Raw genomic sequence first — 27593 nt, forward strand, 5'->3', positions numbered from 1 at the left:
CAGTTTAACAACTTTAATTTAGGCCTAAGATTATTGCTTGGTTATTTATGAGGCAATTAGGTTTAGTTTTCAGTATGTAAAGCAATAAATGTCTCCCAAGGTTTATTCATTCCTTTATCTGTTACAGATTTGTCAAGCTTACAGGATTCAGTGTGGAGTGATTTATTTATTTAAAAAAAAATTTTTAATGACCATTATGGCCCAAGTGTTTATATGTTCTGCAATTTTAAATACTTTGCAACTGGGCTTCCCTGATGGCACAGTGGTTAAGAATCTGCCTGCCAGTGCAAGGGACATGGGTTCGAGCCCTGGTCCGGGAAGATCCCACATGCCGCGGAGCAACTAAGCCTGTGCGCCACAACTACTGAGCCTGAGCTCTAGATGACAAACATTCAGTCTTTCACCATTAGGATAATATTATCTGAAGGGTTTCCTTGGATGCTTTTTTTCAGGTTGAGAAAGTTTCCTTCTATTTCTAATTTGCTGAGAATTTTTATTATCCCTGGAAATGCACCGAAGAGACGAAAAACAGAGAAAACAGTGAAGTAGAGATTGTGGAACTGAAGCCTGTTTCTTTGTGGTTGCAGTTACTATAGTTTCTAAACAATTATCTCAAATAATTTGGCTGAACTATATGTTTTAAGCTAGTGTTCCCCAATTTAAAAGTCTTCGATCATATCTTACCACCAAAGGATAAAATTCAGTTCACTTAGCATGGTGCGCATGGCTCTTAATAGTGTGCTCTCCGCTTTCAGCTTCCTGTTCTTAATCCTCCCTATTATCCTGCATGACCTTCTATACTCTTGACAGTTGAACAGTGTGCTGTGTGCCTTTCCTAAAACGTACAATAGCTAGCACTTCTGTTTTGTAACTGCCATTCCTTTTGTCTGGAATGTCTTCAGTTTGTATTCTGGGGGGAAATTTCCATGCATTTAATTTGAGCCACCTCTATGAACCAGTCTCAATCTGTCACACCTCATTATAAACATTTGTCTCAGAACACAATGTACAATTACTATTTGTTATGTTTCTTGACCATCTTCTCCCTCCTCCCTTCCCCCCCCCCCACACACTGGACTGTGAATTTCCTAAAGGCATGGACTTTCTGGATACTATGTTTGTATCCTGAAATCTAAACTTACTTGTGTGTAGCAAGTGACACACATTAACAGTTTATAATGAATTCTTAAAGAAAGCAGTTTACCTGGATTAGCCAAGTCTGGGCAGAAGTATCTTGACAGAAAGAGTCAGTTTGGATTGACTTATCCTGGTATTTATATATAAAAATACCTGAATGGATGCTTAACTTTGGACTTTGTGGGTACAGCAAACAGATTTAGTATTAATGTGTGATTATTAATTTTGGAACAAGAATGAATTAAGTTTTGCAACACATTATTAAAGATAGAATTAATTAATACAATTATTTACACGGGGATTCTGAAGCAAGTTCCATCTCTTCCTCTCCAGTGGCCTAACTAGGTACAATAAATCATTTCTAAATGGGACCTAGTTTTGAATTCACCTATACAATTTTTCAGCTCTATGAATTTCAAAAATAAATTTAATCAATCCTTATTCACACCTAGAAGATGTATTCTTCGATATTCCTAGGCATCAACAGGAAGTTGACTCCATCCTATTTCCTCTTTTCCCTCTGATAGCTCTCTGAAGAAAACACATTACTCTGACTTAAATCAAGAGTGGTGGTGTTAATCTATGCAGGATGATTTTCTAGGAATAGATCAACTTGTAGGTGTATGAAAAGGAAGGAAAATTGAGAGATCTCTGCTTTTGTTTCAGGGTGTCAAACAAGAGATGAACCATAATAGCTGCCTAGACAAAATTGACGAAAGGGTGAAAAGGGACTGAAGTATGTCTTTGATGGGTGTGTCAGTTTGGAGGAGTGAACTTTGGGACATGCAGGAAATAAAGTCACAGCTTCCTTTAGAGATGTGCTCCGTAAAGACGTGCTTAACTTCCAGCCATGACGTCCCCCCCGGGCTTGTAATTTGGTTCTGTTTGGGACCAGTCTCTCCTGCCCAGCTGTTGCGCTAAGGGTACCTCTCCTGATCTTGGCACTTCTGTGGCACATCCCTTAGAGCAGTGATTTGTACAGTTCACAGTTTCATGGAGTCTCTAGTCCAAGTACACTGTAGTCAAAGGAGGTTTTTTAGTAACATATTATTTGACTGTTTTTCAGAAAGGACCACTTTATTCTTAACAGTGTGACCTTATTTTAATGAGAGGCAAGGGTTAGATATCTAGGAAGCCCATGAAAGAATATCATAATTATCAGATGTTTTATTGATGCTATCAAATATTTGTCTGACACTAAGGTACCTGTTAGCACTTTCAGAGTCCCAGAATAATCTCTCTGAATATTATTGATTGCCATGACACAAATCATACCTTTTACTTATTTTGTTCTCATATACTCAGTTTCCCCCTTTAAATTACTATCTAGAAACATTGGCACAACTGTAATAAAATGAGGCTATTTGCAGAAATACCTGAACAAAGTTTTGGTTTTTTTCCCTTCTTTAGTGCCTTGCTATTTTCTTAAATAATTAGGATTAAAAAGACTAGATGAGAGACATTGGGAAATAGAAAACTGCATTTTAAATCTGTGATACAAGATTAAAAAGTTTAAATACTTAAAAAGTGATACAAGTTTAAGTCTAATCTTACAAGATACATGTTTATAAAATTTTGGGAAGAAAACCAAGCGGTATAAAGCCGAAAGTGACATCAGTGTATGGATGACCAAAATACTAACAGTATTTTTCTTGACAGATGAATAATCTCTAAATAGCGTAAAGAACACTGCTTCTCTTGACCTTCTATAATTGTAGGCCAGGAAAATATCTTTGTATAGAGGCATAGCCACAATTTGAATATTGGCAACCTGGGGGAGGGATAGCAGTAGACTTCATTGTTTAGAATCAGTCACTAGGACAATTTGTCATTTGTTGTGTTTTTAATGATCTGATAACACTCTCTGTTTATCCACACCTGTTGGCAAGATTCTGAACACGCTGAGTTATGACTGCAGGTGTATGTCATTAGTAAAGTAGGCAATTAATAAAGCAATGCTGATGTGGCTCAACATTGCCTAATCAATGCAGGACAATATTCTTAATACTGGTTTGAAAACTGGTTTTAATGCAGTCAGGCTCTGGAGGGAGTATTTCTCAAAGTTTTGTCCAAGACGATTTGAGGCAGAATTAAATAAAATGCAGTTTTCTAAGCCCCACTGTAGACTTCTAACCTAGAATCTGAGCGAATGGGGTGAAGAACAAGAAATTTGATATATGTTTTTAAGTATCTCCCCAAGAAAATTTCTTCACACTAAACATTTTGAGAAACACTGTTCAAAATTATAATATATTAGGTGAATAATGCAAGTTATTCTTGAATTTCCTTTTAAATTCTCATAACCCCAGATCTAATCTGTCTCCAAATCAAATGGATTGCATCACTTCAAAGTTACTGATATCTACTCTTTCTTATCAACGCCAACAACATGCTGGAACTCAGACCCTCCTTATTTCTAAGTGACGAGGTCTGTATTATTTAAGATAGTAGCGTCTATCACATATAGCTATTGAGCACTTGAAAAAATGTGACCAAGAAAATGGTTATAATTCTATTTCATTTAAATTAGTTTAGCTATAATTTTATAAATGAATACTTAATTCATATATTGGGAGACTTTTAAGTGTGTTTGAATCAATTTGGAAATATGAATCTAATTTTTCCAAATGATAATTTTTTGAAATCTCAATATAAACCAAGTATTTCACATGGAAATTCAGCATCCAAATTGAGATTTTGTGTAAGTTAAAATATGCAGAGTTCTCAGAATCCCTCCGTGGTGGCCATGGCTCTGCCACCCTTCTTCACCCCGGGTCGCCCGGGCCCGCCATCCCCGCAGCCGCCGGCTCCCGCTCCCTTCGGCTGTCCGCCACCGCCGCTACCCTCTCCGGCTTTCCACCGCCTCTTCCCCAGCGGCCCGGCCCCTTTCCGGGGGCCTCCGCCCCCTTCCTCCAGCCCCCGCTGGCTCTGCAGCCCCGGGCCCCCGGGGAAGCCTCCGGCGGCGGCGGGGGCGGCGGCGGCGGCTCCTTCTACCAGGTGCCGCCACCGCCGCTGCCTTCCCCGCCGCCCCAGTGCCGGTCCTTCCTAGGGAACGACGCCGGTGAGCGCCCGCGGCCGCCGCCTCCAGGCCCGGGGCCGCCCTGGAGCCCGCGCTGGCCTGAAGCACCGCCGCCGTCCGACGTGCTCGCGGACGCGGCCCTGCAGCGCCTGCGCGACCGGCAGTGGCTAGAGGCGGTGTTCGGAACCCCGCGGCGGGCCGGCTGCCCGGTGCCCCCGCGCGCGTCCGCCGGCCCCAGCCTGGGCGAGGTGCGGGCCCGGTTGCGCGGGTCCCTGCGCCTGGTGCGGCGGCTGCGCGACCTGGGCCATGCGCTGCGCGAGGCCGAGGCTGACGGCGTGGCCTGGGCACAGCTGCATGCCGAGGCACAGCCGCTGCGCGCCGAGCTGGCCGAGCGACTTCAGCTCCTGACCCAGGCAGCCTATGTGGGCGAGGCGCGGCGCAGGCCGGAGAGGGTCCCGCGCCGCCGGCTGCGGCTTCGCGAGGGGGCCTGGGAACGCGAGGCCGAGCCGGAGGCGGAGGCCACGCGGGCAGCGGAGCGCGAGCAGGAGATTGACCGCTGGAGGGTCAAGTGCGTGCAGGAGGTGGAGGAGGAGAAGCGGGAGCAGGAACTTAAAGCTGCTGCTGATGGTGTCCTGTCTGAAGTGAGGAAAAAGCAAGCGGACACCAAAAGAATGGTGGACATTCTTCGGGCCTTGGAGAAATTGAGGAAACTCAGGAAAGAGGCTGCAGCAAGGAAAGGGGTCTGTCCTCCGGCCTCAGCAGATGAGACCTTTGAGCGTCACCTTCAGCGACTGAGAAAACTCATTAAAAAACGCTCTGAATTATATGAAGCTGAAGAGAGAGCCCTCAGAGTTATGTTGGAAGGAGAACAAGAGGAAGAGAGGAAAAGAGAATTAGAGAAGAAACAGAGGAAAGAAAAAGAGAAATTTTTACTACAGAAGCGTGAAATTGAGTCCAAGTTATTTGGGGATCCAGATGAGTTCCCACTTGCTCACCTCTTGCAGCCTTTCCGGCAGTATTACCTCCAAGCTGAGCACTCCCTGCCAGCGCTCATCCAGATAAGGCATGATTGGGATCAGTACCTGGTGCCATCTGGCCATCCCAAAGGCAACTCCGTTCCCCAAGGATGGGTTCTTCCGCCGCTCCCCAGCAACGACATCTGGGCAACCGCCATTAAGCTGCATTAGTAAAGATGCTCCAGGAGTGTCGTCCAGCCAAGGCTCTTTCCAGCTCTAAGTATTAGTGACGCTGCCATCTTCTTGTACTGTAGTCTAAACCACAACCTCTAAACTCCATGTGGCATTGCCCTACCCAGAAGTTACATTTTTCCTTCTGTTCTCTGTCCTGGCCAAGGTGCCTCTTGAATCAGGAGATTAATATGGTCCTTCAGGAAAGGACCTAGGTGAACTGAGGTTTTTACGACAGGCAGTGGCCTTGGTTCATGAAATTCGCCTCTGTTTTGAGGGGCTTGGTCCAGAGTGATTTATATGTTTACTGTTACCTTTCTTGTGTGGTGATGGATAAGTATACGCTATACACGCATACCCTCGACACAGGTGTGCACTGGGTAGATTTAGCAGTCCCTCCCCCAGTACTCCTTGTTAAGGCAAGCTTGATGCAAAACCTCCTTACCTTTCTTACCCAGAGAGCCTCCTAACTTCCAGGAAGAAAGGTCAGAAATGCTTTATCTTCAGTTTTGTGAATCCCACTTTTGGTGCAGCTGGAGAGGCTGGGCTGCCAGAAGAGCTGGTGGCCTTGTCTGGTAGTCAAGTGGAGAACTTGGAAAGCCTGAAGAGTACCTGTACCCAAACTGGATTGTGTTTTAATGGATGACGGCTGCATTTTCCCCATAGTAGAAGGATCCCAATGAAAGCACCTGCTTTTTAAGTTCCTAGAGGTCTGGTTGTTCAGAATCCTCAAGGATAAAAATTAATTTCCTTACGGAAGTGGGACCTTGATTAACCTCACTCAGTCACATTGTGGGAGCCGGTATAGTGGAAATTGTGGAATTTTCTTAGGAACTCAAGCTTCCAAAAATATACATGTAGTTTAAGCTGGGGGAAAAGCAGATAAAAATAATAAAATTTATTTTTTTATACTCATTAATAAATGCTGTTGTGCCTGGAGATGATCAGTCATATAACGTCAGGTTTTTTGTTTTATTTTGTTTTCCTTTTTGTCATTTATTGTGTTATTTATATTTCCAAAAAGCTAAATAAATATCTTTATTTTTTAGTTTGAAAAAAAAATATGCAGCATATCTCAAAGATTTAGTATGAAAAAAGGAATGCAAAATATCTCAGTAATTTACTATTGTTTATATGCTAAAATAATAACTTGTATATATTGAGTTAAGTAAATTATATTTTTAACTCAAATATACCTGTTTCTTTTTATGTTTTTAATGTAGCTACCAGAATGCCTATATGCCATTCTCTTCTCCAAGAAATGAGTGACTGTTGGAGAAGTGACTGAATCCAAGGATAGGGCAACCGCACTTGAAGATTAGCCTGACACTTCTCATGCAAAAAGTAAAGAAATGTTCATAGAATAATATTTAAAAGGACACAGAAGCCAGCTTGTTCTCAGATAATTTAAGCACAAAAATAAACAGGATAGTAATGGATTATGATCCACTGAATAAAATGAGAAACCAGAAGCTCCAGAATAATAAAAATAGATACGGGAATCAATTTAAAGATTTGTGAAGATAGTATGTTTATATAATTTCAAAGCAACTCCCCACAAAACACCTATCTATTATAAAGCGAAAAAATATTATTTTGGAGAAGAGATGCCTAACAGTTATCACCCTTGTCAAGAGATCAAACATTATTAGTAATGGGACAAATTGGAATCTTGTGCCCCTACTAGGCTACAATGAGAAAAACATAGTATAACTTCTGCAATATCTATCAAAAGATGTATAACCTGAATCTGCTCATGAGGAAACATCAGATAAACCCAACTGAAGAACATTCTACAAAACAATTGGCCTCTAACCTTTGTTGGGGAGGGGGAAATTTCCCCCGCCCCTCTTGGTTCTTTTGGCTGGACTAATAATTAAATTGACACAGGACAAATTAACAGAAGAAAAAGAAATTCACACATACAGATGTCCCATAGATAAGGGAACCAAAGAAGTGACCAAAGCAGGAAGCTTTTATACCTTTTAGACAAAGAAACAAATTTGTGAAGAATTGAGAAGGAAAAGAAGTTTGGGCTTGGGGTATTAAATTAGTAAAGAAGTAACAAGGTCTGTTTATATAGCTTTCTAGGCTCTAAATTCTCTGTCTCTGGTGGTAAGGATGTCTCGCTACCTCCTACAGGGAGGGTACCTTTCACGTGGGAGATTTATTTCCTGCTTTCAGGGGAACAAAGGAGAGGGTCAGAGTGTTCTTGCCTCAGCTGTTTCTTAAGTAACTTTAATTCAAGGAGTCAGGAAATTAACATTGAATCATTTCCAATCTAATCCTCATACCCCATCAAATCTAAACTTTGTCCCCAAAATGTCCTTTAGCGCCCAGAAATAGATTTCAGAATCATGCATTGCACTAAGTTGTCATGTCTCTTTAGTAATGTTCAGAATGGAGCAGTTCCATAGTCTTTCCTTAACTTTCATGACCTTGATACTTTTTAAGGTAATGAGGTTGGTTCAAGGCAGGCCACTTCAAATATGCTACTTTGGCATATTGATTATTTTGAATTACACGATGGTGGAAGAAGTAAGGTCCAGAAAGGAGAGTTGAAGGATCAGAGAAAATTTTTAATTGGCCTCCAGAAGAATTTCCAGCATTAAATCTCAAAGAATATCACAGAAATGCAAATTTGGTCCTGGTAACCTGGTGAAGAACATCTATAAACAGAATTGTTTTGTGTTGGTTTTTGCTGTTAAATCTTTATCAGCAACACATTTCTTTAAATTTTATATTGGTGTTTTGCTCCTAATATTTGCCAGCTTTTATGATTTGGCCTGACATTTCTCACAATGAGAATTCTTGACTTGATGAACTTGATGCTAAAATCCAAAAATTACTCGTGGGTTCCAGATAATGATACCTGTTGCTCCAGTTTAACACCTATGAGGTGATTATATTTAAGTCTAATCTCTTCCATGATTTGTGTTCACATGACTTTCATCGCTGAAATTTCTTATGAATCTGAAAAAACTGTGTTCTTTGTCTGTTTTTCAATATTAAAGGAGGTTGATGTCCTGTATTATGAGTTTAAAAATATCTGTAGATAGGTTTCTGAGAAGTCTTCTGGAGATTGATATAATCAGCCATTGTTTGCAGGATTGTCACAGAGGAAAGTGCTGAACATTAACTGGATTTTTAAAATTTTAAACAAGACCTTTACTAGGAGTAAGCAAGGTGTATGGGAAAGAGATGTTATGGGGAAGGAGAGTTCAGCTATAAATGTTTATGGGTGGAATTAAAAGGTTTCCAAACAAGAGAACACAGAAAACCAAAAGTAGAAAAAAAAAAAAAAAAAAAAAAGAACTAAATTTTATTGCCACTTAAAGATGGTAGAGTGTTGGGGCAGAAAGTTTATAGAAGTTAAATGTCCCTCTTCTAGCCCAATAAGCATTGAATTTGCTTTATTTAACTAAGCAGGGCAGGATGGAATTAGGCTGATATTTGGCAGTCTGTGTTAAGAAGAAATATTTTCCTTTAAATCAAATAGCGCAAGGGAGTGAATGCTCTGGAATAAGCAGTCTTAGTTTCTGATACTACAGTATTTCCTAAAAATCTGTTCACAGATTTGAGGTTTCCTTCTAATCCCACAGCACATATGCCCAGGTCAAGCTCTATAACAGATAGTTTATTGGAAACACATTTCTTTGCCATTTTCAATTTACCTTACTTGAATATGAATTGAAAGAGGAAATGTACTACAAGCCCAAGCTTATGTTCAGTACTGAATGTAGAAGAAAAAGAGGGTCACATATGAATGATGTCACTGTCTAGTCAAGAGATGCTTTTGGATACTTGCAGTTAAATCTGTGGTTATAGAATATGAAATTGTCAGAGAAAGTATATTAATATAAAAGTAAAGAATAGAGCACTAATTAAAGTTAGCGATATTTATCATACCAAAGGGCTTATAAAGGCTGAAAAATATATCTGTAAAATCTATTGTATCCCCTAGGTATATGCCATGTATATACAGCCTGCCAGAAACTGGCATCAAAGAAAAGTGCATATTGCCAAAATGAATGACTCTTGTGCCCTAACATGATACCACCTTGACCTGTAGTGTATGAAATTACCTGTCAGCTGTAACAAATTATCGCCCAACCAGTTGTGTGTGTCCTATTACAAAGGTATCTCTATTTCAGCCACTCCAAATCACAGACACTTTCTCAAGACAATCTTCTTCCCAATTCCTGCGTCCACTCTACCCAGTGTCCTTGTCAACCAGCATCTCCTGCAGTCTCACTTTTATCCCAACCCTTCTCCTGCCCTGATTGATGATTGCTTAGATCTATCAATAACAGCATCATCTAAGTGGAAACTCATAAGCTAGTGTCGATGGTCAGAGAATTACTGGACACCACTCCTATTCCCAGATTGTTAGTAGTAATTTAACTATAACTTAATCTACATGGAAAGGATTATTAACTGGAATATATAATCCATTAATCCCAAACTAAATGTACCTTCTCAACTCAACTTTCCTTAAATCAGATTCTAAAACTGTTAATTGTCACGCTAAAACCACTGACAAGATGGGAAATATTATAAAGTGGAGGTAGAAATAAAAAAGACTAAACATTTTAAACTGGTTGTGGTTATACTGTCCTATTCTGCAAATTTTTAAGAAACATAATTATATTAATTAGGGCTCCTCAGAAGAGGCCTTGTGTAAGTGAGAGGCCATGACTCTTTTATTCCATTAGCTTCCCAGTAAATCTGCCTCTGACCATAACCCCAGCACCTAGAGTATATGGTGTATAGTAGGTTTATAAAAATGAGTTGTTAAATGCATGGGTTAATATATCAAAATGCAGAAAAAAGCAATGTAATATTGAATATAAGAATGACTGCTACTAGAATCCATATGTCACATTCCTCTAAAGGTCAGGGGTCCCTCCTGGTCCCTACCACCTTCTGATGAACTTCAGGGAAAACTTTTCCCCCATACGAATACCCCCGTATACATGTGCAGACTCAGAATGTAGGCCCTGATATCCTGGAGGCATCTGAGTCTCACCGTCATCATCATAACCGTCACCTGCATCTTTACCGTCTCCAGCCTCACAATTCAGCTAATTAGATGAAAGTGTTTTTATTATGTTGAGCAACTTGGCTCCTAAAGACAAGTCCCTCATTTTGAAGCAGGATGATAGTTTATTTTGAAGAGGGGAAAAAAAAAAGACCCATTCAAAGTGTTTCTTTTAATCATAACACACACAAAGGAGCAGTCTCTGCTGCCGCTCCCCCTCCTCTGCAAAGGGATAGCCTTCACCTGGTAGAGGAAATAGGGAAACAAGCTAAGGGTCTTAAAAATGTCAGAAGTAGTAGGTTATAGTTTCCAAGTACTCCACTAATCAGTGATAAAAGCTGCAATGAGATGGGTGCCCAAAGGGAACTGCAAGTAGTAGTGGAGTTCAGAGAAGAGAGAATCCACTTAGATACTTGCTGGAATCAGAAATTTGATGAATCAGAACTGCAGCTGTAAGTGTAGGGCTCTGTAGGTGAGTGGAAAGAAAATACTGAAGCTACATCCTCAAGGTTTTGAACATCAGTCCAAAAAATGACTATGTAGTGAAAGAAAAATAGTTTTTTCTCTACACTGCTAAATTCTTGACTGAGAACCCCCCCCAACCCCATAATAAAAGGCAGATTAACAGAAGGAAAACAAACAGAAGTTTAATAACATGTATACATCCTGTATACATGGGAGAGACCCAGGAAAATGGAGTAACTCCCCAAAATGACCCAAACCATTACCTTAAATACCATTTCCAGCTAAAGATAAAAGATGTGTGTTGTGGAGTGGAGAACCAGTTATGGCAGGTTTTCAGGCAAAGCCCAATAAACAAAGGTACAGTTGTTATGCAGATTTAAGTCCAGGTGTTCTCCACTGATGAGACATTCTGGAGATTTAGTTGTCCTCCTCTTCCTGGTATAGCAATGGAGACACCCTTAGAAGGAGATTTCCCTTATCAATGTAAATGTCTATTTACATTACAGAAGATTAACTTCTGCTAGGTATTCTTAGCTTCTCCTGTGTCTGCTGTTTCTTAAAAGTAATCAGCTTAAAATAATCTTTATGCCATAGAGACATATTTTAGGATAGCAGATTCTCTCCTTCAACTATTTGGTGGGAAATAAGCAACCCCACAGAGTTCCTGAGCAGATACCAGACATTATCAGATCTGTGAATCAGGAAGTTTTGTCCAGATTGAGAAATATTGGTGAGAGGGAGAAGGCACCGGACTCCTGAAGAGACAGCTGTCCAAGTGAGTTCAAGTCCAAGTGAGAACAAATCAAGAGCAATAGCAAAGGAGAGTGTGCGAAGAGTGTGGATACAGTAGGCTTTTGGGTGGCTTTCACAAGAAAAGGATCAGTGAAGTAGGTACTTGATTGAACAAGCAAGCACTGAAGTTACTATTGTGAAACAGACAACACATGTGTTCCTATAAACTTCCACTGGTATGTAGATGCTCTATCAGAATTAAGCTCTGCTTATGTTTCTAGCTACTAAATAAGAATTTTGGGAGTCCCCTTGGCTTGTTTTTGTATTTTAACTACAGTGCAGTTCATAGATACGAGGACCATAACTAATAGACATCGAGGCACATTACAAGAGTTAAGCTTTGTTCAATCTGCCATCATAAAGTTAAGAAACAGCCATTTTATTTTTTCAAATGAACATATATCATCATACATAAATTTGAATAAAATGTGCAACTTTAAAAATGGTCATGGAGATAGTGATTTTATTCAGTGATAGCTGAAGGTCACAGAATGCCTAGTTAAATTATAATAAAGTTTGTCTACTCAAAATCTTCTTCATAGATAGCTCTGAGAACTTCAAATTTTCCTGGGAAAAATTATTTTTCTCTTTTTCAGAGAACAGAAAGCAAAAGCCAGTAAACATTCAGGCCTCCTGCCAAAGGGAAATTATCTATGCCTAGAATGGTCAAATTCCCAGCACATAAAGATTTTTTTTCTTCATTTCCATGGCATAGTCATGTCTTACTCCAAGAGCTTCTGGCAGTTGCTAAAAAATTGTTGGTCCACTGGGCATGTCATTAAAACCACCTTCTCCCTTAAAGACAGTTGCACATCAGTCTTGGCAGTGATTCCTATTGTGCGTGCACACGCAATGAAATTTCTCATGACATCAAAAGCCTGAGAATAATTATGCAGACTATAGGAGAAAATAAATTAATACCTGTTGAGTTGTTGCTAATGCATGATAGTGTGCTTAGTGATTCACATTTTCACTTACTACTTGAGACAATCTATTGAGTTATGTTGCTATCTTTTTTTTTTTCTCCTTTCAAGGGTAAAAATTTTATTTTTGAGGAGTTTCATACTGCACATTTTCAAAGAGAGTCACATAAGAAAGCAAACTGTTATCCTCCCCTCATCCTCAAAATAAATAAGGGCATAAAATTTCTTTTTAACTCATGAAAGTTTAGCACCAGCATCCAAAATGAACAAAAAAGAAAAAAAAAGCATTTACTACATATTTTAGATTTCTTTGGTTGGGGGGGGGGTCTCCCCATGTGGTATTAATATTTCTTCTTTCAATTCATATTACCAAAACAGTAAAAACCAGGAAAAAAATATAAACCTAGTGGCTGCTGAAACCAGGGAGGTTGCTCTCTTGTTCCGTGCAGGCATTCCCAGGATCTCAGCTGCTGGAAAAACTGGCTGACGCTTTCCTTGTATAGCTGTTTGCTTCGTAAAGAATAGTAGTGAGCATTCTAATGTCCACGCCTTGGTTATTAGTCTTCCACTTTATTGCTTGGACGTTTCTTTGGTGTTGGTAAGGTTGCGGTCTGCTTTTTGCTTTATTTTTTGAATGGTCATTAATTCTTTAGGTCACCTGCTGATGGTGAAGGTGCCTGGGGAGCCGGATGTTACTCGACACTGCTCTGCTCGGGGGCTGGAGCAGGGTTCTCAGGTGGTGCTTCACCTGCCTTGGTCTCTTTGCCATCTTGTGCAGGAGCATTAGGAGGACGGGGGCGACGCCGATAGTTGTAGGGGCGCCGGTATCCACGGCGAGCAGGTGGCTGGTTTGGACCATTGGCCGCTTGTTGATTCTCTTTATCTTCAGCCTCTCCAACCGCTGGGGCAGGTCGTGGGCGAGGAGGGCCCCTACGGTACCTTGCGCGGTAAGTCGGATTTCGATGAACTGGTCCCTGAAGTTGTGCTCCCTCTGGGACTCCACCCTTCATCTCTCCAATCTCACTCGCCTGCGTGCCGTTGGGATGGGGAAAGACCCGGGAGCGGCGGTCAGAGGTCTGTCCCACGTGGTAAGGCGGGAAGCGCCGCGGGTACTGGGGGCGGTACTGGGGGCGGCGCCGCTGACTCAGGGCCCCAGCGAGCTGCCCGTCAGCGGCGGAGGCGCCAAATCCTACGCTGCAGCTCCCTTCCTCCCCCTCCCCAGCGCAGTCACGGGGCGGTCCACGGCGGTTGCTGTAGTAGCCGCGTCTGTAGCGGCGCCCATCTGCAGCATATCGGCTCCCTTCCACGGGAACGCAGCCCGGGCCGGTCACGTTGGCCGCTTCTGCACCCTTCTCTCCTTCAACCACATCAAACTCCAGAGTGTCTCCATCTCCTACACTGCGCAGATATTTCCGTGGGTTATTCTTCTCGATGGCAGTCTGAGGTACGAATACATCCTCTTTGGTATCATTTCGATTTATAAATCCGTATCCGTTTCTGACGTTGAACCATTTGACAGTGCCAAGGACTTTGGTGGCGAGAACTTTCTTCTCCGCGTCTTCACTGCCCGCGGCGGGCGAAGAGGCGGGGGCCGCGGTGCCCGGGGCCGCGGGGGCTGCGTCCCCGCCGGGGTTGCCCGCGACCAGGGCGGCGGGCGCCGGGGCCGGGGCCTGGGGCGCGCCGCCGCCGCAGCCCGCCGGGCTCTTGGGCGCGGGGTCCTGGGGGGCCGCGGCGGCCGCCTCCGCCGGAGCCTGCGGGAGGGTGGTAGTGGTGGTGGTGGCCTCGCCCGCCTCGCTCATGCCGCCTCCTGCGCTCTCCCTCGGTCGCCTCGGTGGCGGTTGGTCGGCGGTTAGCGCGGCTGGAGGTCGCGGCGGCCGGGGCTCGCTCTTCGGGAGGCTGGTGCGGATCTCGAGGCGCTGGCGGCGGAGGCGGCTCGAGCTCTCGGGCTGCGCGCTCGCTCTTGGGCTCCTCGTTGGATCTTACTCGCTATCTTTTTTTTAATTTATTTTTTATTGAAGTATAGTTGAATTACAGTGTTGTGTTAATTACTGCTGTAGAGCAAAGTGACTCAGTTATACATATATATAATCCTTTTTCATATTCTTTTCCATTATGATTTATCACAGGACATTGAATATATTGATATAGTTCCCTGTGCTATACAGTAGGACTTTGTTGTCACTCCATTCTAAATATACCAGTTTGCATCTGCTAATCCCAAACTCCCACTCCTACCCTCTCCCACCCCAGTCCCCCTTGACGACCACCAGTCTATTCTCTGTCCCTGATTTTGTTTCTGTTTCATAGATAGGTTCATTTGTGTCATAGTTTAGATTCCACATATGAGTGATATCATATGGTATTTGTCTTTCTCTGTCTGACTTACTTCACTTAGTGAAGTATGATTCGTATGATAATCCCTAGTTGTGTAAGTTACTATCTTGACTCTATAAATGAGGAAATTGAATCACAGAAGTTATGAAATTTGTCCAAAGTTATAAAGCTGCTATGTGAGGCAAAGATTTGGATTTGTGTCAGTTGCATTGTGTAGCATTAATGCTTCTACTGTAAGAACACAGTTTGGAAATTAACATTTATTGAACACCTCCCAAGATGGAACTTCAGAGTTAAACATTGCAACAGAAAGAGACTGCATTTGTTTGTTCTCTAGTCAGCTAAAAAGTAGATGAAATAACATAGCACTATTCAGGCTAATATCTCCATTGAAGTATATTTACCATATGATACTCTCAAAATCTCCTGGATTTACTGTATCCTCAAAAGAATATTTTGATTTTTACAAATTCTCATTGTTTTCACCAATGGTTCAATAAGCTAAGTCACTATCTCCAGCCTGTACACTATAGCTCCTGAAATAGCTTTTCAGCTTCCACTCTTGATCCTCTACACTCAATTTCCCGAAAACAGTAGGAGCAGAGTTTTTAGAATGTAGATCATGTTGTGCTCTGCTCAGAATCCTCTAAATTATCTTGCCAGACTTTGTTTTGACTCCTGGCTCCCTCCCTGGCCTCATTCCTTCCTCTCTTCCTGTTTTTTACTGTGTGACAGCCACACTGGTCCTGCTGAAATTCAAATCAGGCAAAGTTCACTCTTGCCTCAGACCATTTTTTTCTATCTGGAATGCCTTCCCCTTGATATGCACTCCTTTTTCATGTAGGTCTCCTCAGAAAGCCCATACTTGACTATTCTTTGATTAAAAAAAAAAAACAAACACACCCCAGTCTCTATCTCTGGTTTCTGCTTGATTTATCTTCACATTTCTTGTTACTATTTGAAATTGCATTATGTACTTATTTAATGTCTGGCTCCCCAGTAGGATGTGAGCTCTATGAATGTATGCCTGTTTTGTTTACCGCTGTATCCTGTGTCTACAACTTTGTCAAGCACGTAACAAGTTCTTAATAAATATTTCTTACGTGAATAAATGAGTGGATGAATGAAAGAAGAAAGGAGTCCTATCACCACTTTCCTCATTTGATTTTCCAAGCATCCAGAACGTTATAGAAGACATTGTAGGAATCATTTTATCCATTTGCCACTGTGTAACTCCAGAGGTCTTGGCAAATCCAGGACTTTATTTAATTTTTTTTTTTTTTTGATGGTTGGGGGTAGAGACTCCACTCTGCCCCTGCTGTCCATGAGGAGGCCATGGGAGGCTGGGAGGCTGCTAGTGATGACAGGAGAAAAGGCAGCCTGAGGGAACCACAGAGAAACAGCAGAAACCTGACGACACTGAACCTCACAACTAGTGAACCCACCCTACCTCTGCCTTTCTAGTTACATTTATAACCTTCAAGTGCTAAAGCCACTGGGATTTTTATTCCATGAAATCGAAAGCAGCTTAGCTAATACATGCTTGCATCATATATCTGATTATTTAGCAAACATAGTTGTTCATCATAATTCCCTTTACTGTCACCTGTACATATTAACTTCCTAAGAAATGCAGTAAGGTATGATTAACCTGAATTTTCATTAAAGTTATAATTTTTTTAAAGCATTTAGAGACTCAGTGAGAGACCATGTTATTGGTTGGATTTTTACTGAAGCTGTTTTTACACTTTTAGCATGCACTTTTAGTTTGTTTCAAGGAATTCCAGTTCTAAAAGATTATACTATCTTTGAAATGTGATTGTCATCACATGCTAACTTGATCTCTTGGTTTTGTGAGAAATAAGATTGGTATTTCTTAAGTGAATATAAATCTATCTGATTCTTTAAAAATAAGTGGCATAAGCTACAATAGAAAGCAAAACGTGTGCACGGTATAAAAATAAGGACGGTGAGACAAATGCATAAATAAGTACAATTAAGTTTTTTTTTCTTAAGGGACCATATCTGGAAAAAAAAAAGTAGCATAAGCATAACAAGAGATATTCATGGGAAATAAATGCCAAATCAGCTTCCTCCTTGGCTTGGATTCTTTCTGAAGTTCAAACAAAGTTATATTGTGTAATTTTAGGGAAAAAAGAAGAAAGGAAGATTTATTCTCATGGAAAAAATGACATAAGTTAAAGCAACATGAAACATAAAATAGTAAGGGGAAGAATATGTGGTGGAGAAAGAGAGAAAAAAATAAATTCCATTTAGGACTGTGTAGTACAGGAGTTGGTGATAGCATTATATTTGTACTCACATACTTGACAGGTGCATAGGAAAGATGTAGACATTTTTATCCCGTTGAATTCTTCCATAATCAAAGATCATGGACTGGTCCAGGGAATATTCTGTATTGATTCTTCCATGAAAGTTGGGTGCTACTTTGATAATTTACATTAATGTTAACCAGTCTGAACTTTGAAAACAATTATAGTGAAATGACATTTTATTGTGTGATCTCCTCCTACTAGTTATTAGTTGTAGTACTGGTGACAGCCTGGTTTAATGAATTTAGCTTTTCTTACATAGTGTTCTATGGTGCACTGTTTCCCAATATGCAATAACTGTTAACCAAAAAAAAAAAAAAAAAAGAAGTGGCTCTCTTTTCAAATACATATATATATATGTTAGAGAAATTCTGAATTAATGTTAATCTGATTCTTCCTGAAAAAAAAATCAGAAGTTTTAATATTCTAACAGTCTTTTATATATCCTCGAAGCGCTTATTTTCAGATTTATGAGAACACTTTTTTAATGTTTCTTTTTTTTTTATTGGAGTATAGTTGATTTACAATGTTGTGTTAGTTTCAGGTGTACAGCAAAGTGAATCAGTTATACATATACATATATCCACTCTTTTTTAGATTCTTTTCCCATATAGACCATTACAGATTATTGAGTAGAGTTCCCTGTGCTATAGAGTCACCCCTTATTATCTATCTATTTTATATATAGTAGCATGTATATGTCAATCCCAACCTCCCAATTTGTCCTCCCCCCCGCCACCCCCTGGTAACCATAAGTTTGTTTTCTACATCTGTAACTCTGTTTCTGTTTTGCAGATAAGTTCATTTGTGCCCTTTTTTTTTTTAGAGTCCACATATAAGAGATATCCTATGATATTTGTTTCTCTCTGTCTGACTTACTTAATATGACAATCTCTAAGTCTGTCCATGCTGCTGCAAATGGCATTATTTTATTATTTTTTTATGGCCGAGTAATATTCCACTGTAACACACCTTCTTTATCCATTCTCTGCTGATGGACATTTAGGATGCTTCCATGTCCTGGCTATTGTAAATAGTGCTGCAAGGAACATTGGGGTGTATGTATCTTTTCCAATTACGATTTTCTCCAGATATATGCCCAGGGGCACGATTGCTGGGTCATATGGTAGCTCTATTTTTACTTTTTTAAGGAACCTCCATACTGTTCTCGATAGCGGCTGTACCAACCAACAAGGGATTGATCTCCAAAATATACAAACAGCTCATGCAGCTCAATGTCAAAAAAGCAAACCCAGTCAAAAAATGGGCGGAAGATCTAAATAGACATTTCCCCAAAGACAACATACAGATGGCCAAGAGGCACATGAAAAGATGCTCAACATAACTAATTATTAGAGAAATGCAAATCAAAACTACAATGAGGTATCACCTCACACTGTTCAGAATGGCCATCATCAAAAAATCTACAAACAATAAATGCTGGAGAGGGTGTGGAGAAAAGGGAATCCTCCTATACTATTGGTGGGAATGTATATTGATATAGCCACTGAGGAGAACAGTATGGAGGTTCCTTAAAAAGCTAAAAGTAGAGCTACCATATGATAACAGTTTTAACATCTAAAGAAGTTAGTGTTATAAGGAGCACCGATTGGAATTTGCTTATATACGTATTTTAACATCAGGGAATAAATGAACTATTCTAGGGCATTCTAGGGCATTAACCAATTCAGCCTGTGAGGTTGAAGACACTTTCTCTCTCTCTCTGTCCCTCTGTCTCTGTCTCTCTCTTTCTCTCTCTTTTTATCTCTCTCTCCCTCCCTCCCTATTTCCTCCCTCTCTCTCTCCCACTCCCTCCCTTCCTTAAATAACATTTGAAATCTATTTTCACAACAACATTCTATGATTGTGCATTTAATACATTTATGGCAACTTAGGACATCCCATTTGCCCGTGTGAATATGTGGGGCTTCTTAGTAAAAACTCTTTGAAATTCTCTTTCCACTAATATTGAACCTGAGAGCTTTATACAATTTAGAGCATCATTAACCAGTTATTTGTTGAGTGCCTTGAAGGTTCAGGGAAGAAAAAAATTTATGAGACAAAAACTGTAAGTTTCTTAAAGGCAAGGATGACTATTGGAACTAGTCTCAGACCTGTCATACCTGGCCATAGCTTGTGTCTTTTATTTATGTATTTTTAAAACATCTTTGTTGGAGTATAATTGCTTTACAATGGTGTGTTAGTTTCTGCTTTACAGCAAAGTGAATCAGCTATACATATACATATATCCCCATATCTCCTCCCTCTTGCGTCTCCCTCCCACCCTTGCTATCCCACCCCTCTAGGTGGTCACAAAGCACCGAGCTAATCTCCCTGTGCTATGTGGCTGCTTCCCACTAGCTATCTATTTTACATTTGGTAGTGTATATATGTCCATGCCACTCTGTCACTTCATCCCAGCTTACCCTTCCCCCGCCATGTCCTCAAGTCCATTCTCTACGTCTGCGTCTTTATTCCTGTCCTGCCCCTACGTTCTTCAGAACCATTTTTCTTTTTTTTAGATTCCATTTATATGTGTTAGCATACGGTATTTATTTTTCTCTTTCTGACTTACTTAACTCTGTATGACAGTCTCTAGGTCCATCTACCTCACTACAAATACTCAATTTCGTTTCTTTTTACGGCTGAGTAATATTCCATTGTAGATATGTGCCACATCTTCTTTATCCATTCATCTGTTGATGGACACTTAGGTTGCTTTCATGTCCTGGCTATTGTAAATAGAGCCGCAATGAACATTGTGATACATGACTCTTTTGGAATTATGGTTTTCTCAGGGTATATGCCCAGTAGTGGGACTGCTGGGTCATATGGTAGTTCTATTTTTAGTTTTTTAAGGAACCTCCATACTGTTCTCCATAGTGGCTATATCAATTTACGTTCCTACCAACAGTGTGAGGTGATACCTCATTGTAGTTTTGATTTGCATTTCTCTAATGATTAGTGATCTTGAGCATCCTTTCTTTTTTTTTTTTTTAATTAACTTATTTATTTATATTTATTTTTGGCTGTGTTGGGTCTTCGTTTCTGTGCGAGGGCTTTCTCCAGTTGCGGCGAGCGGGGGGCCACTCTTCATCGCGGTGCACGGGCTCTCACAGTCACGGCCTCTCTCTTTGCGGAGCACAGGCTCCAGACGCGCAGGCTCAGTAGTTGTGGCTCACGGGCTTAGTCGCTCCGCGGCATGTGGGATCTTCCCAGACCAGGGCTCGAACCCGTGTTCCCTGCATTGGCAGGCAGATTCTTAACCACTGCGCCACCAGGGAAGCCCGAGCATCCTTTCTTGTGTTTGTTGGCAATCTGTATATCTTCTTGGGAGAAATGTCTGTTTAGGTCTTTGGCCCATTTTTGGATTGGGTTGTTTGTTTTTTTGATATTGAGCTGCATGAGCTGCTTGTAAATTTTGGAGATTAATCCTTTGTCAGTTCCTTCATTTGCAAATATTTTCTCCCATTCTGAGGGCTGCTTTTTGTCTTGTTTATGGTTTCTTTTACTGTGCAAAAGCTTTTAAGTTTCATTAGGTCCCATTTGTTTATTTGTGTTCTTATTTCCATTTCTCTAGGAGGCGTGTCGAAAAGGATCTTGCTGTGATTTATCTCATAGAGTGTTCTGCTTATGTTTTCCTTTAAGAGTTTTAGAGTGTCTGGCCTTACATTTAGGTCTTTAATCCATTTTGAGTTTATTTTTGTGTATGGTGTTAGGGAGTGTTCTAATTTCATTCTTTTACATGTAGCTGTCCAGTTTTCCCAGCACCACTTACTGAAGAGGCTGTCTTTTCTCCATTGTATATTCTTGCCTCCTTTATCAGAAATAAGGTGACCATATATGCGTGGGTTTATCTCTGGGCTTTCTATCCTGTTCGGCTGATCTATATTTCTGTTTTTGTGCAAGTACCATACTGTCTTGATTACTGTAGCTTTGTAGTTATAGTCTGAAGTCCAGGAGCCTGATTCCTCCAGCTCCGTTTTTCTTTCTCAAGATTGCTTTGGCTATTCGGGGTCTTTTGTGTTGCCATACAAATTGTGAAATTTTTTGTTCTAGTTCTGTGAAAAATGCCATTGGTAGTTTCATAGGGATTGCATTGAATCTGTAGCTTGCTTTGGGTAGTATAGTCATTTTCACAATGTTGATTCTTCCAATCCAAGAACGTGGTATATCTCTCCATCTGTTTGTATCATCTTTAATTTCTTTCATCAGTGTCTTATAGTTTTCTGCATACAAGTCTTTTGTCTCCTTAGGTAGGTTTATTCCTAGGTATTTTATTCTTTTTGTTGCAATGGTAAATGGGAGTGTTTCCTTAATTTCTCTTTCAGATTTTTCATCATTAGTGTGTAGGAATGCAAGAGATTTCTGTGCATTAATTTTGTATCCTGCTACTTTACCAAATTCATTGATTGGCTCTAGTAGTTTTCTGGTAGCATCTTTAGGATTCTCTATGTATAGTATCATGTCATCTGCAAACAGTGACAGCTTTAGTTCTTCTTTTCCGATTTGGATTCCTTTTATTTCTTTTTCCTTTGTGATTGCTGTGGCTAAAACTACCAAAACTATGTTGAATAATAGGGGTAAGAATGTGCAGCCTTGTCTTGTTCCTGATCTTAGAGGAAATGGTTTCAGTTTTTCACCATTGAGAATGATGTTGGCTGCGGGTTTGTCATATATGGCCTTTATTATGTTGAGGTAAGTTCCCTCTATGCCTACTTTCTGGAGGGTTTTTATCATAACTGAGTGTTGAATTTTTTCGCAAGCTTTTTCTCCATCTATTGAGATGATCATATGGTTTTTATCCTTCAGTTTGTTAATATGATGTACCACATTGATTGATTTGCATATACTGAAGAATCCTTGGGTTCCTGGGATAAACCCCACTTGATCATGGTGTATGATCCTTTTAGTGTGCTGTTGGATTCTGTTTGCTAGTATTTTGTTGAGGATTTTTGCATCTATGTTCATCAGTGATATTGGCCTGTAGTTTTCTCTCTTTGTGACATCTTTGTCTGGTTTTGGTATCAGGGTGATGGTGGCCTCTTAGAAAGAGTTTGGGAGTGTTCCTTCCTCTGCTATATTTTGGAAGAGTTTGAGAAGGATAGGTGTTAGCTCTTCTCTAAATGTTTGATAGAATTCTCCTGTGAAGCCATCTGGTCCTGGGCTTTTGTTTGTTGGAAGATTTTTAATCACAGTCTCAATTTCAGTGCTGGTAATAGGTCTGTTTATATTTTCTATTTCTTCCTGGTTCAGTCTCGGAAGGTTGTGCTTTTCTAAGAATTTGGCCATTTCTTCGTGGTTGTCCATTTTATTGGCACATAGTTGCTTGTAGTAATCTCTCATGATCCTTTGCATTTCTGCAGTGTCAGTTGTTACTTCTCCTTTTTCATTCCTAATTCTATTGGTTTGAGTCTTCTCCCTTTTTTTCTTGATGAATCTGGCTAATGGTTTATCTGTTTTGTTTATCTTCTCAAAGAACCAGCTTTTAGTTTTATTGATCTTTGCTATTGTTTCCTTCATTTCTTTCTGATCTGATCTTTATGATTTCTCTCCTTCTGCTAACTTTGGGGTAGTTTTGTTCTTCTCTCTCTAATTGCTTTAAGTGTATGGTTAAGTTGTTTATTTGAACTGTTTCTTGTTTCTTGAGGTAGGATTGTATTGCTATAAGCTTCCCTCTTAGAACTGCTTTTGCTGCATGCCATAGGTTTTGGGCTGTCATGTTTTCATTGTCATTTGTTTCTAGGTATTTTTTGATTTCCTGTTTGATTTCTTCAGTGATCTATTGGTTATTAAGTAGTGTATTGTTTAGCCTCCATGTGTTTGTATTTTTTACAGATTTTTTCCTGTAATTGATATCTAGTCTCATAGCATTGTGGTGGGAAAGGATACTTCATACAATCTCAATTTTCTTAAATTTACCAATGCTTGACTTGTGACCCAAGATACGGTCTATCCTGGAGAATGTTCCATGAGCAGTTGAGAAGAAAGTGTATTCTGTTGTTTTTGGGTGGAATGTCCTATAAATATCAATTAAGTCCATTTTGTTTAATGTATCATTTAAAGCTTGTGTTTCCTTATTTATTTTCATTTTGGATGATCTGTCCATTGGTGAAAGTGGGGTGTTAATGTCCCCTACTATGATTGTGTTACTGTCAATTTCCCCTTTTATGGCTGTTAGTATTTGCCTTCCCTATTGAGGTGCTCCTATGTGGGGTGCATAAATATTTAAAATTGTTATATTTTCTTCCTGGATTGACCCCTTGATCGTTATGTAGTGTTCTTCTTTGTCTCTTGTAATAGTCTTTATTTTAAAGTCTCTTTTGTCTGATATGAGAATTGCTACTCCAGCATTCTTTTGATTTCCATTTGCATGGAATATCTTTTTCCATCCCCTCACTTTCAGTCTGTATGTGTCCCTAGGTCTGAAATGGGTCTCTTGTAGACAGCATATATATGGGTCTTGTTTTGTATCCATTCAGCCAGTCTGTGTCTTTTGATGGGAGCATTTAATCCATTTCCATTTAAGGTAATTATTGATATGTATGTTCCTATTACCATTTTCTTAATTGTTTTGGGTTTATTATTGTAGGTCTTTTCCTTCTCTTGTGTTTCCGGCCTAGAGAAGTTCCTTTAGCATTTGTTGTAGAGCTGGTTTGGTGGTGCTGAATTCTCTTAGCTTTTGCTTGTCTGTAAAGGTTTTAATTTCTCTGTAGAATCTGAATGAGATCTTTGCTGGGTAGAGTAATCTTGGTTGTAGGTTTTTCCCTTTCATCACTTTAAATGTCTTGCTACTACCTTCTGGCTTGCAGAGTTTCTGCTGAAAGATCAGCTGTTAACCTTATGGGAATTCCCTTGTATGTTATTTGTTGTTTTCCCCTTGTGCTTTTATTATTTTTTCTTTGTATTTAATTTTTGATAGTTTGATTAACATGCGTCTTGGCGTGTTTCTCCTTGGATTTTTCCTGTAATGAACTCTCTGTGATTCTTGGACTTGATTGACTATTTCCTTTCCCATATTAGGGAAGTTTTCAACTATAATCTCTTCCAATATTTTCTCAGTCCCTTTCTTTTTCTCTTCTTCTTCTGCGACCCCTGTAATTCGAATGTTGGTGCACTTAATGTTGTCCCAGAGGTCTCTAAGACTGTCCTCAATGCTTTTCTTGAGGACAGTGTCCTCAAAGACTGTCCTCAATGCTTTTCTTGATTCCTTCTAGAGAATTTTTAATTTCATTTATTGTGTTGTTCATCATTGTTTCTTTGCTCTTTAGTTCTTCTAGGTCCCTGTTAAACGTTTCTTGTATTTTATCCATTCTTTTTCTAAGATTTTGGATCATCTTTACTCTCATTACTGTGAATTCTTTTTCAGGTAGACTGCCTATTTCCTCTTCATTTGTTAGGTCTGGTGGGTTTTTACCTTGCTCCTTCATCTGCTGTGTGTTTCTCTGTCTTCTTATTTTGCTTAACTGACTGTCTTTTGGGGTCTCCTTTTCACAGGCTGCAGGCTCGTAGTTCCCGTTGTTTTTGGTGTCTGCCCCCAGTGGCTAAGGTGGGTTCAGTGGGTTGTGTAGACTTCTTGGTGGAGGGGACTGGTGCCTGTGTTCTGGTGGATGAGGCTGGATCTCGTCTTTCTGCTGGCCAGGACCGTGTCCGGTGGTATGTTTTGGTGTGTCTGTGACCTTTTTATGATTGTAGGCAGCCTGTCTGCTAATGGGTGGGGTTGTGTTCCTGTCTTGCTGGTTGTTTGGCATAGGGTGTCCAGCACTGTAGCTTGCTGGTTGTTGAGTGGAGCTGGGTCTTAACGTTGAGATGGAGATCTCTGGGAGAGCTTTTGCCGTTTGATATTACGTGGAGCTGGGAGGTCTCTGGTGGACCAGTGTCCTGAACTTGGCTCTCCCACCTCAGAGGCACAGGCCTGACACCCGGCTGGGGCACCAGGACCCTGTCAGCCACATGGCTCAGAAGAAAAGGGAGAAAAAAAGAAAGAAAGAAAGAAAAATAAATAAAGTTATTAAAATAAAAAATAAAAAAAATGTTAAAAATAAAAATGGTTAAAAATTTATTAAAAAAAAGAAACAACAAAAAAAGAAGAGAGCAACTAAACCAAAAAACAAATCCACCAATGATAAGAAGCGCTAAAAACTCACCTAAAGCTTGTGTCTTTATTCCTTAACTGACCAGCACCCTGGATGATTTTAGTCTTCCAAGGCATTTGACCATATTAAGAAAACTCCCTAGTAAGCATCTTAGTGGATCTCAAAGTGATTTAAAAACAGGGCATGCTGGTCAGGATCAGTAAAAAGTGAAGGCTTGGAATAGAAATTTAAAATGACACTGACTGGAATTCTACACTACTAAAGTGCTAAGGGATTTTGTATTTTTTTGCTTATCTGAAGGACTGAGCTAGAGGTTTCTAAGGGGCCTTTGAACCAAATACTTAAAGAAGAAGTGATGAGTATTTATATGTTCCTTGATGAAAAACATTAGGACAAAATAGCAATCATTTTAAAAGATGGAAGTAGTCAATCAGTGAAAGTTGTTGTCTATGTGATCACCAACATTTTTGAATTGTTTTAATCCCTTTGAGGTGAATGAAGCAGCTGATTCCTGTCATACTGTGGGGCAATAGACAAATACCACTCAATAAGTCATTCAGCCAATCATTGATCCTTTCATTTATTTTTAACTCTGGGATTACCCTGTAATAGCTGAGAACGTCATTCAGTGTGCACAGAAAGGATTTGGTCTTACTCATAGTATCTTGGAGTCTGAAGAAGAGAGAAAGCAGCTATTTTCCATCCACCTAATGTTATCTGTCCACTGGTGTTTCTAATCCTTCATGTTTATCCCAAATCCCCTCCTCCTTCATTCTTTCACCTGCATTTATTTTCTCATCACTTCACACCAGGGTATTTTGCATTATCTCATAGTTGTTCCTTTAATTATTCCTGACATTGCTAAGAGTTGAGCATCCACAAAGTTTAAATCTCTCTTCTTAATATTGATTTCCTCTCATGCATAACATAATTCTGAGATATGCAAATGCTACAAGACCTCTTTCCTGTCAGATAAAACAAAATGGGAAAAAGAAATACAGACCCCCCCCCCCCCCCCCGCCGCCTTCAGGGAAAGAGCCTTCTAAAATACACTTTTACCATCTTCGTTAGTAACTGAACTCAACTGAATGATTTATATCAGTTAGTCATTGCCTTTCCGCTTCTGTAGCAAAGCAACTAAGTTCTGGTGAATGAAATAGGAATCAAATAGCTGAGAGGTACTTAGGGTTCATTTTTTGGAGGGGAGAGAAAATACTTCGGTGGCTCTTTTTATTATTAAGTGTGGTGCTGATGTTGTGGCTAGAGCTGCAGTGTTCATCTTGGACAGGTAGGGAAGCTTGAGGATGAAAACAGCCAGTGGTTGAGGTTCCTGTTGATTTTAGGAAGCATTAGATTAAACCCAGGATTGCCTGCCTTTTGATTTGTTTTACACGAGAGAAAAAACTCTTGAATATTTTAAAGGAGGTCTTTTTTACTAGAAACCAAGCACAATGTTTATCTGATGCAAAGATTCTACTACATGTTTACCTAGAGCTCACTCTGCCCTCAGAACTGTACTAAGCTATGTCTTTCAATGATTTTGATGGTGACCCACAGTAAGAATTTACTTTATATCACAATCCAGTGTTCACATACACATTTTTTCTTATATATAATGGAAAAATCTTTTAAGAAACAATATTTTATCCTTGCTATGTGCAATATATATTCAATATATCTATCCAATATATGTGATATTTGAAAATAGAGTTGGGTTAATCATGCCAAGAAGAACAAAAAGGGAATATAGAGGGAAAAATAATGTTAATCCTCCTTTAAGCAAAGCAATGTCTGCTGCAGATAGAATGAATGAGAAAGAAGCTAACAATTTAGTAATTACTGTATGCCTGGCAGAGTGTTAGGTGGTTTGCATAGGTTGTGATCATTTGATTTTTATAAAAATGCTGTGAGTTAAAATTATCTACATTTAGTAGACAGTTGTAATTATTTGAGGTTAAAGAATTGTACCCTAACTCATGTAGTTAATGGGTCCTAGAGCCAGGATTCAAACTCAGGCTTGTCTGCCAACTATATTGCTTTCAACTATTCACTTCTTCTTTTTTTTTTTTTTTAATTAATTTTTAATGGAGTACAGTTGCTTTACAATACTGTGTTAGTTTCTACTGTACAGGAAAGTGAATCAGCTATACATATACATATATCCCCTACTTTTTGGATTTCCTTCCCATTTAGGTCACCACAGAGCACTGAGTAGGGTTCCCTGAACTATGCAGTAGGTTCTCATTAGTTATCTATTTTATACATA

At 39.9% G+C, this 27593-nt stretch overlaps 3 protein-coding genes across 10 annotated transcripts in view; 1 reads left to right on the top strand and 2 right to left on the bottom strand.

The window, feature by feature from the left end:
- The window catches only part of BCO2 (beta-carotene oxygenase 2), a 479892-nt gene that overhangs the window by 84075 nt on the left and 368224 nt on the right, over nucleotides 1-27593 (bottom strand). The window lies entirely within an intron of this gene.
- LOC103002630 (programmed cell death protein 7-like) lies at nucleotides 3884-8001 on the top strand. Its single transcript, XM_028164738.2, is given in 2 exon segments — nucleotides 3884-3986; nucleotides 3989-8001. Coding segments are annotated over 2 exon segments (1458 nt in total). The 3' UTR covers nucleotides 5344-8001.
- Nucleotides 12882-14541, bottom strand: LOC130708850 (Y-box-binding protein 3-like). The gene has a single exon (XM_057553033.1). The coding sequence runs from the start codon at nucleotides 14361-14363 to the stop codon at nucleotides 13257-13259; it is 1107 nt and encodes a 368-aa protein (XP_057409016.1). The 5' UTR covers nucleotides 14364-14541; the 3' UTR covers nucleotides 12882-13256.

This window comes from Balaenoptera acutorostrata, chromosome 9 (assembly GCF_949987535.1).
Source record: "Balaenoptera acutorostrata chromosome 9, mBalAcu1.1, whole genome shotgun sequence".
In the NCBI taxonomy this organism is placed as follows: Eukaryota; Metazoa; Chordata; class Mammalia; order Artiodactyla; family Balaenopteridae; genus Balaenoptera; species Balaenoptera acutorostrata.